This window comes from Cyprinus carpio, chromosome B3 (genome assembly GCF_018340385.1).
Source record: "Cyprinus carpio isolate SPL01 chromosome B3, ASM1834038v1, whole genome shotgun sequence".
In the NCBI taxonomy this organism is placed as follows: Eukaryota; Metazoa; Chordata; class Actinopteri; order Cypriniformes; family Cyprinidae; genus Cyprinus; species Cyprinus carpio.
In genome coordinates, this window is record NC_056599.1 from 26,289,126 (window position 1) to 26,300,186 (window position 11,061).

Consider the following 11,061-nt stretch of genomic DNA (forward strand, 5'->3'; position numbering starts at 1 on the left):
AATGCCGTGGCCTGACTTCACCTGTTGTTTCCTAATATGCAGAGGCGTCCACGTTGCTACCGAAGCTAGATATTTTTCCATTTGTCAATGACATTTGCTCGGTTTAACAGCATCTGATTTGATTAAACACTCCTGTGTTCACTCAACCAAATGCACAACAACCCACACGCAACCCTCTCCCTTTCACTTTCTCCCTTTTGCTGCATACTATTGATAAAAATCACCCACCGCTATTCTCTGGGTGGCAATATAAACTCGATGGTATAAGCAAGACGGTAAACTGATTACTAACAGAAATGTCATGAATGCAAGTTTTTTTGAGCTGTGATTTAACAGAAGCATGACACATTTGTGACTGACACCTTAGAGATTTATAGCGTTAATCATTATTCTTGAAGGATGATGCATCTATTGCCCTCTATGAGCACCATCTTCACAAAATGAATTCTCTTTCACTGCTGATTGTGTTTCAGTGGCTTAAAATCATTTTTATTAAACAGAAATGTTTAAAAACACATGTAAATGATAACAATTTCCGTGACCATGTAGCACAGCAAAGTCACATGTGAATGTAACCGCGATAGAGATGACAGTCCAAAATCTCTATTGGTTGACAAATTTCTAGAGGTTAACTGTGTCTACCGGTATATTGCCCACCCCTAGGGAAGTTCATCACAACTATAACAATAACAACACAGAAAAACGATATTTTCGGAATCACTATCAGAATTAATTTTTTCAGCTGATGAATGAGAAATACATTGACAGGAAATCAGAATGTAGGCATTTAAAGTGGCAGGTGACAAAACAGCAGCACACAACAACAAAAAAATAGCGCATGCTGGTGTGGACGCTACTATAGTTGTTGGTGTGAACAGGCCTTTAGTCAAGATAACTGCCCTCAAAGGTTATAGTAGCCTAATCCCATTTTACTAGTAAGATCAAAGCAAAAGCCTTGGGCTTAAAGGGATACCCCATCCCAAAATGAAAATTTTGCCATTAATCACTAAATCAAAAGGTATGAAAGTAGTCGTCAGAATACTCCATCTGCCATCAGACGTGCAATCTGGGTTATACGAAGCGATGGGAACACTTTTTGTAAGCGAAGAAAAACAAAAATAACGACTTTATTCAACAATTCCTTTGTCAGCCAGTCTCCTCTGTGTCTCTCCATATCACCGTATGCTGCGTATGCTCTTCTGTGTCATCCGTGCCACAAGGATGCGCTGTTTTCTTTCAAATCAAAGCTAAATACACGTCACTTCATATAACACAGATTGCACATCTGATGGCAGATGGAGTATTCCGACGACAACTTTCATACCTTTTCTGGACCTTGACACTGTTATTTACTTGGCAGTCTATGGGACAGTCACAGGCCTCCCGGTTTTCATCCAAAATATCTTAAATTGTGTTCCGAAGACAAACGAAGCTTTTACAGGTTTGGAACGACATGGGGATAAGTGATTAATGACAAAAAATTTCATTTTGGGGTGGAGTATCCCTTTAAAATACAAGAAGGCTAGACTCAGAGCACAGATTAGGAGAAGGCGCTCTGGATTGCTTTGGCCCTGGGCAATTTGACTGGGGGATCTGTTGTTTTAAGTTTAAGTGTTTTAGTTTTGGTTGAGTTTGAGTTGGAGGGTCACTTTAAGAAGACGGTCTCAATAACTGATAACACACTACACGAAAGCGTATTTCATGACACCTGTAAACACTCTCTGCCACCTATAATCATAGATGGAAAATCATCTGCAAATGAGGGATGAAATAGGTCTGACAGAGAGAATTGCGTGACATTTCTGAGCAAAACAGCACAGTCAAACCAAGCCCCTGACAGCTAGTCGATTTCTAACAACTTGGTAATGGAGATTCAAGTATACGAAAGTTGATTCCCTATATAATGACACTTAGATTCTCTTTCATGGGTGCCTTGAGCAAATACTGAATGCTTGTTTACTTCTCAGTCTGCTAAATCTTCTATACAAGCACCACAAATACACACCAAGTCTACTTAGAGTGCTCAGATGTCGGCACGTTGAGTGTTTTGCTCGTTTCTCTGTCATACTGGTCCTCTCATGGGTGCCAAGACACCCACACAGTCACATAGGAATTCACTAAAGTAAGGGAATGGGAGAATAGCATGCTGTTTTGTGTCAGTTGCTAAGCAAATTGAATCAACCCAATGACAATTTTGACATTCGGCTCCTGGTTCATCTCAGACAGCAGCACTGACCCACAACGACACAGAGGAAAACAAGACCCTGCTTTAAAACGTAAGGGGTGACGTAATTCTTTTGTATCTTGAGCTGTCCTCAAACTGTCTTAGTCTTTTCCTTTTTCCTCCTATCTTTTCTTTAACCTAAGAACATTTTTTTGCTTTAAGACAGGATAAGTAATTAGTCAAAGTGCCAAACAGGGTTGTTCTTTGGGAACTCAACCACTTCTTCATCTATTGTTGACTCTGGTACAAAATGTCACCTGATCAATCGTTTTATTTATTATCGATTTATTGACCCAAAGCCTTACTTTTGTACCAACATCCATTAAAATTAAAACAATTGTGTAGTTCAGAACTTCTGTATTCTAAAACAATATAATTTTTCCACTTAAAACACCACTTGACAGCTGTCTTCCAAACATTGAGGTGCTTAAGGTTGTAAGTGCACTGCACTGTCACCTGTGACAGACTTCAGTAAAATAATAAAACACATTATTATCCAGGACTGTGACCGAGATGTGGGTCAAAAAGTTGCACTGATATACATTTGTACCCCGCCTTCAAACAGAATGATGCAATTCTAATCTAAATGGCTATGACCACAAACTGGTCAGATGCCTACCCACACAGCATCAACACACTAATTCCACATTTTGGCAAACTGGTGGCTAATTAATAAGAGTGTGTGTGTGTGTGTGTGTGTGTGTGTGTGTGTGTGTGTGTGTGTGTGTGTGTGTGTGTGTGTGTGTGTGTGTGTGTGTAGGCAGAACTGGCAGAACCAATATTTACTGTTTTTATACTTATTATTTATTGTTTTAATTTAGTGCTGCCTAAACATAGGATCTAATTGTTAAACCACTCTTTTCTCAACAGGAAACAACAGTACTTAAAAGTAAAGTAGCTTACTTATTTTAATGTTGTGTTTAACAATACAAAATAAAATTAGAAAATTTATTGTGAAAAAAAAAATGTATAACTTTTCACAGCCATTCCTTTTAAGTGATTTTAAGGCTTAGATATAACTCCTAGATAAATATAAACTTGCATATATATAAATTGCACAAATGATCACTTAAACTAATTGGAAATATTCATAATGTATATTGTTTTATTTGCTGCAGCCTAAGAATTAGGATACTTATTACGCAAAATAACTGCAAAAAACTAAAATCTACATATGTGTTATCTGATAATTAATCAAATTAATTTCTATGGCTGTAAAAATGTTGGTCAAGATCTTATTGGGCACAAGATGTCCATGAGATATTCTAAGTATCTAGAATACATCTTGGTTTTGAGCCAACGTGTCCAAAACAGGGGAACACACACGAAACAGAAACAGTAGAGCAATGCTACATATTGGGTTTGCAGAGCAGTGGACGGTTGCAAGGGTATTTGCATCGCTGCAGAGCTCTGGAAGTCCTCAGTCAATAACAAAGTGATGACACTCACTCACCTTCATAATACCGCAAGGTGGATTCCCGGTGCCGGTGCACCTCTCTGCAGAGCTGTCGCGGTTCCGGGTGCCGATCCTCGGGCTGCTGTGCTCCCTGTACCGTCCGTTTGAGTACACCCCCTCGGCCCCATACCCCGGGTGTACAGCCGCCGACACGTCCAGGTATGTCTGGTAGGTTTCGCTAATGCTCAGCGCCGCCGCCGCGTCCCGGGTCGGAGTGGTCTCCTCGGAGACGAGCTCATACAAGGGTCCCGCCACGGATTCAGAAGACTGCGGCTCAGCCATCGCGCGCTCTGCCTTTAGCTACGCCAAAAAACTCACCATCGAAGTGAGTGCGCCTGCGATTTTAAAAGCCCACGGCGAGACAATCAGCCATCGGAGTCCCGTGCGTCCGAGTGAAACCTTAAAATCCATGAACGGAGAAGGCACCGCACGTTCTCTGCTAGCCGAGGAGGTGAATAGATTGTGCGGGCGGAGAGATTCAAACTCCCCTCTCCTCTCTCTCTCTCCCCTCTTCGCCACTAGGAGAAAATAAAGCGCACAGATGGCGCTCGCGCCGTGCTCTGCCGGTGGGCGTCCGTAACTACCGAGATAATACAGGGTTATGAGGGCCAATTAGCCTCGTTCTGTCCCTTGATTGCCAGACGCCCTGTAAGCAGTGATGGAGGGATTGTCAGTACGCATTCAATCACTTCGGTACTGTCCCTCCAGCACCTCTCTTAAGCGTGACCTATCAAAGATGACTGAGGAGGGTTGTGACTGGATTAAAGGCACATTTGGAGAGTCAGGTCGTGCCACTTCATTCGCAAACTATCATCTCACTTCATTCGCAAACTATCATCTCACTTAAACGGAACCACAAAGCCATAAACACGAGCAGATTTACATAAACATGCTACTCTACCACTTCAAGCATGCCTGGAAAAGAGTGATAAACAAACACAATGCTTCTGCCTGGGGTAAACTTAAGTAGGCTACACCATGAAATTATCCAGTAATTGTCCCCTTTAAAGAAGCAACCAGAGATGTTTTGGATTATAAAGAAATGCCTAATTGCATGGGAACACAAAGGACTACATAAAGTGTAGTATAACTATAAGTATAAAACTGTAAAATTATCATGGTCTTGTAGTGTCAATGGCAGTTTATATAGTTTCAGGCACAAACAGGACAATTGTATTGCACTTTCAAAACTCAGATTTAATGGCGTCTCAGCTATAATTACTCTATTTATTAACATTTGTTCATTTGTTCTCTCTATTTTTTTCCTCTAAAACTCTGTAAGGGGTGTGTATTTATATATATATATATATACTATATATATATATATATATATACAGGTCCTTCTCAAAAAATTAGCATATTGTGAAAAAGTTCATTATTTTCCATAATGTAATGATAAAAATTAAACTTTCATATATTTTAGATTCATTGCACACCAACTGAAATATTTCAGGTCATTTTTTATTGTTTTAATACTGATGATTTTGGCATACAGCTCATGAAACCCCCAAATTTCTATCTCAAAAAATTAGCATATTTCATCCAACCAATAAAAGAAAAGTGTTTTTTAATACAAAAAAAGTCAACCTTCAAATAATTATGTTCAGTTATGCACTCAATACTTGGTCGGGAATCCTTTTGCAGAAATGACTGCTTCAATGCGGCGTGGCATGGAGGCAATCAGCCTGTGGCACTGCTGAGGTGTTATGGAGGCCCAGGATGCTTCGATAGCGGCCTTAAGCTCATCCAGAGTGTTGGGTCTTGCGTCTCTCAACTTTCTCTTCACAATATCCCACAGATTCTCTATGGGGTTCAGGTCAGGAGAGTTGGCAGGCCAATTGAGCACAGTAATACCATGGTCAGTAAACCATTTACCAGTGGTTTTGGCACTGTGAGCAGGTGCCGGGATTTTAAGCATGAGCACCAATTTAGGAATAGCCAGGTCGTGCTGCTGAAAAACGAAATCTTCATCTCCATAAAGCTTTTCAGCAGATGGAAGCATGAAGTGCTCCAAAAATCTTCTGATAGCTAGCTGCATTGACCCTGCCCTTGATAAAACACAGTGGACCAACACCAGCAGCTGACATGGCACCCCAGACCATCACTGACTGTGGGTACTTGACACTGGACTTCAGGCATTTTGGCATTTCCTTCTCCCCAGTCTTCCTCCAGACTCTGGCACCTTGATTTCCGAATGAAATGCAAAATTTGCTTTCATTCGAAAAAAGTACTTTGGACCACTGAGCAACAGTCCAGTGCTGCTTCTCTGTAGCCCAGGTCAGTATCAAACTTGCGCTTCTGCCGCTGTTTCTGGTTCAAAAGCACACGCCTGTGCACGGTGGTTCTGGATGTTTCTACTCCAGACTCAGTCCACTGCTTCCGCAGGTCCCCCAAGGTCTGGAATCGGTCCTTCTCCACAATCTTCCTCAGGGTCCGGTCACCTCTTCTCGTTGTGCAGCGTGTTTTTTGCCACACTTTTTCCTTGCCACTGAGGTGCCTTGATACAGCACTCTGGGAACAGCCTATTCGTTCAGAAATTTCTTTCTGTGTCTTACCCTCTCGCTTGAGGGTGTCAATGATGGCCTTCTGGACAGCAGTCAGGTCGGCAGTCTTACCCATGATTGCGGTTTTGAGTAATGAACCAGGCTGGGATTATTTTTTTTTAAAAGCCTCAGGAATCTTTTGCAGGCGTTTAGAGTTAATTAGTTGATTCAGATGATTAGGTTAATAGCTCGTTTAGAGAACCTTTTCATGATATGCTAATTTTTTGAGATAGGAGTTTTTTGGGTTTTCATGAGCTGTATGCCAAAATCATCAGTATTTAAATAAGAAACAATAAAAGACCTGAAATATTTCAGTTGGTGTGCAATGAATCTAAAATATATGAAAGTTTAATTTTTATCATTACATTATGGAAAATAATGAACTTTTTCACAATATGCTATAAATATATGAAAGTTTAATTTTTATCATTACATTATGGAAAATAATGAACTTTTTCACAATATGCTATATATATATATGATTGCTTTGGATTCGCTTGTTTTTGAAAATTAAAGCGCCAATGGAAAATAATGAACTTTTTCACAATATGCTATTTTTTTAAGAAGGACTTTTAAATATATAACACTATTAAAAAAATTTAGTTAGTGGCCTAGAGAGGGTGCACAGGGTCATCACAAGGACAAAACACCATCAGTGTAACACATATGACACTAAAGAATAATGCAATAAGCATAAAATAAGAAATAAGAAAATGTAACACAAAACACCCTAACTGATGTCAAAAGAAGAAACCAAATTATTTATAGAATTTCACATTTCTGTAAATTTCACATTGTCTTACAGTAAAGTAATGAGATGTTAAATCTTCCCATTTTTACCATATATGGTAATGTAACATACAGTTTACCAATTAAAGAGTTTTACTCTTGCATTTTTACAGTGCTGATATTTTAGTCTTGAGTGAATTTGAAGATAAACCCTTTCTGTTCATACTGAGGTCATAGTGAAAGTTTTTGATTGCAGACGTCTGAGATTTTGTGACATTGAGTTTTTTTTTTTTTTTTTTCAATATTTATTCTTGTACATATGGTGATATATAAACACTGTAGACTTTCATTTGACACCTGCTGTTTTTACACAGAGGTAAGGATATTCTCTGTCCCGTAACCCTGAACCTGACCTTCACACAAACCTTTCTGCATTTCTACATATCATTAAAAAATGATTTAAAGTGCCCCTATTATGGATTTTTGAAAATTACCTTTTATGCAGTGTGTAACAGCTCTAAGTGAATGAAAACATGCTGCAAAGGTTTAAATCTGAAAGTGCACCGAGTATAAAGTTATTGTCTCTCAAAAGAAAGAGTCGACTCTGAATCATTGAAACGAGTCGTTTTTAAAACGAATTCCAAGTCATTTCGTGTTGACGTCAACATGAAACATTAGCATATTGCTCACCCACTTGTTGGTTTTTTCGTTGGTCTGAATGAAAATGCGAATTCGTTTTTTGCCAATAGGTGCTGCTTTTAGGGGAGTAAAAATAGCGGTTTCCCCGGTAAGGCTGTACACATAGCAGCACTCCGCTCACAAACGCAGCTTTATCAGGGATTACAGGCTCATGATGAAATGAAAATGAGACCAATCGACCAATCACAGCAGTTTACCATCACACAAAGGAGGGGTTTGGAAAAATTCATCATTGAGCAAATCGTTTGGGAGTTGTTTAGCAAATAAGGTAAAAGTAAATTCATATTATGAGACAATGAAAGTGTTTTTTGACCTTGCATGCATGTCAACCTGTTGTTGGGGAAAATATGACTTTCATTACCCATAATAGGGGCACTCTAATGAAAATCCCAGACCCAACACACTTCTGCACATATAGGCAACTGTGTGCTCACAGACAAAAAAATAAAAAAAAGAGGACAGACAGAAAGAGGAGAAATATTATACTGTCATTTGTATCCTCCAGAAAAGCCAAATCACATTAGCTGGTGATGGCATGATAGAAATCATATGCTCCTCTGCCCGAGCAGCCATTACAGCATGATTCATCACTTCCAGTCTACAGCAATCAAACGCCGAACCAGGGCATTAAGGCCAGACAAGAGCAATATAACTCAGAACAAGGTCATTAACAGCTGACCAGAGCGCCATTGGCACATACTCCTACAAAACTGTACGGCACGTGACATCAGCTGTCAGCATTCAGGAGATCTGAAGTTCTCCGGCTTTGGTAGATGATGCAAGGGTATCATTTATTTATTGTCAGACTAAGACATCGGGGTGATGGATGAGGAATTGCCTCAAGAACAAAAGCCCATAATCAGTTGATGCCATCAAAACTCTGCCTGGAATCCATTTCAGAGAAACTATTTTCTGGCCCAAGTTTGACATCATGTTTCCTTTCACAATGAAGCCCTTCTGTTCTAACAAGGCTGAAAAATTCTTTGGTTTTATCCACTTTTTTCTTTCTCTAGTTCTGAATGAGGACAAGGGCCTTGTCATGACCCCAAATCGTCCTTGCAGATGGTGCTCCACCCCCACGATCATGAGCAGTACACAGATTCGGCGTTCTCTTGGAATGAAGTTATTTATTGAATGGTGTGGTTGTCTTGGTGTGAGATTACTGAAGAAAGGTTGATGAAGGGAGAAAAACAGGAAGTTTATGACATATAGACAGACCTCCACCCATTTCTGATTGGGCAAACGTAAAAAAGAAAACATTTCTTAGTACAGATTTTTCTCCAGCAGGCCACAGTTTTCTCTGGAAGGACTTTATGAGCATAACTTTAGAAAGAGTAGAGAACATGTTGAGAGATCCATCAAAACTCATGGGAAGAGAACAGGGTAATTAGTACAGTTTTTACCAATTTATTTAGAAAATGTTTAGTCTAAACCTTTGAAATCTTATACAGCTGACACATTAGCAGTGATTTCCTTATTAATTAAATTTTCTGCACAGTCAGTTTGGATACAGTTAAATTAGAAGTACAAGAAGGCCTAGGTTGCATTCATAAAAAAGCTGTGTAATTGTAGAGATGGTAGGTGATAAAAGTTAAAAAAAAATGTGCACACTATTTTTAGTACAAAACAAAACCCTAGATATATCTTAGGTTAAAAGCACAGGTTTCAGTAACATCAGACTATTTGTAAACACACATCAAGCGAGGACGGCAAATTAAAGTCAGCACAAACTGAAAATTTATCCTATCTATTTTTAAAATGCATGCTATGGATCTTATTGTGAACAATTTATTTGACATTTTTGACCTCACAATGTTTAATCAAGGGTTTGTTGTTGTTGTTGCTTTGTTTTTAGCACTATACAGCCCACTCAGCTCCAGTTCACTCATTTGAGTGAGAAATATAGGAAACAACAGTGGAAAAAAATTATCACTTTGATCTCTCTTTAGGCAAATCATATAGCCTATTAATTTCTTACCACAATAACATCCTGAGACAGGAAGTGTGCCATATTTCAATCTTCCACCCTTTCACAGCAAAACATCTCAGCACAGACTCCACCCTGAACCCTCCATGCACAACACTAAACATTTACATATGAAAAAAATCACTCAAAAACACATTTCACAGGCTACAACAAAGGTGCTTAAAAGTTTCTTCACAGCGATGCCATAGAAGAACTATTTTTGGTTCCACAAAGAACCATTAAGTCAAAGGTTGTTTAAAGAACCATCTCTTTCTTACCTTTTTACAATCTGAAGAACCTTCTTTTGCCTCAAAGAACCTTTTGTGAAACAGAAAGGTTCTTCAGATGTTAAAGGTTCTTTATGGAACCATTTAGACAAAACGTTTCTATGGCATCGTGAAGCACCTTTATTTTGAATAGTGAACTAGATTCATATGAGTCATTTAAGTGTAAATGCACAATGTAATTAGCCTATACTATTAATAAAAGTTTTTTTTTTTTTTTTTTAAATAATCATTTTAAAGTGAACAGTTATTTCGAGATTAAGGTAGAGGTCAAAAATTACAATCAATACATTTATTTTAAAACCATTTTCTTGCAGTATTTTAATTGATCAAATCTAAGAACTGTACTACTGAAAACCAAAAGTGTGAAAGAAAGTTAACTGTGTGTTTGAGAGAGAAAAGAGTATTATTTCCTGTCAGTGTCTGATCACATAATGAGGAATCGAAAGCGACACTGAAATTCTCACTGATCTGACATTGCAAAACTCTGAGGAAAGGAAAATAACTTATCAGGGAGATGGCAGCACAAAGAAACACAATTCAATCACCCGAAGCTCTCTTCAACACTATGCAATATTTTACATTTAGATATGAATTAAGTTGAATAGGTACAAGAATATATAATCAGTGCACTGTTAGTAGAGAAGAGACGTTGAACAGCTACAGTGAACCGACAACTCATGAAATTTACCAAGCTTATCAGTTCACTCACAAGTTGTGTTTCAGCGACATCTGGTGGAAAACAAAACAAAACAATGAATTCATCTGGGTGACTATAGAAGCAGACGGACAGTATATAAAAATAAAATGTTTCGAGGAAACCCTGTTATGGTAATTCCTGCTATGCATTATACTGGTATAGTATAATAGTGTATACTAAATAAAATATTTTATTTAGTTTCTCAAAAATAAATATGCTTGTGTTGTAAATTAAGTATTTAGCCTATAATAAAGCACTCAGCAGACTGTAAAGTTCAGACATTGATTTTAATTTGATTATTTAGCTACAATGTGACAAGAAAATGAACAGAACTGATCATGCCAGGATGCAAATAAAGAGCTAAAGTTCGCCACTGAGTAAAGAGGGATTGAGAGTTTATCCACGTCTAATATTTAGGCTACCTATTAATATTGATAAGATAGGCTAGGCCTACTGCTGC

General features: G+C 38.4%; 1 protein-coding gene across 1 annotated transcript in view; it reads right to left on the reverse strand.

The window, feature by feature from the left end:
- plcl5 (phospholipase C like 5) overlaps positions 1 to 4,254 on the reverse strand; it is a 67,888-nt gene extending 63,634 nt beyond the window's left edge. Inside the window, exon 1 of the mRNA XM_042720472.1 lies at positions 3,678 to 4,254. Coding sequence (XP_042576406.1) covers positions 3,678 to 3,962 — 285 coding nt within the window. The 5' untranslated portion in view covers positions 3,963 to 4,254. The remainder of the gene's footprint in view (positions 1 to 3,677) is intronic.
- Between the last annotated feature and the right edge of the window lie 6,807 nt (positions 4,255 to 11,061).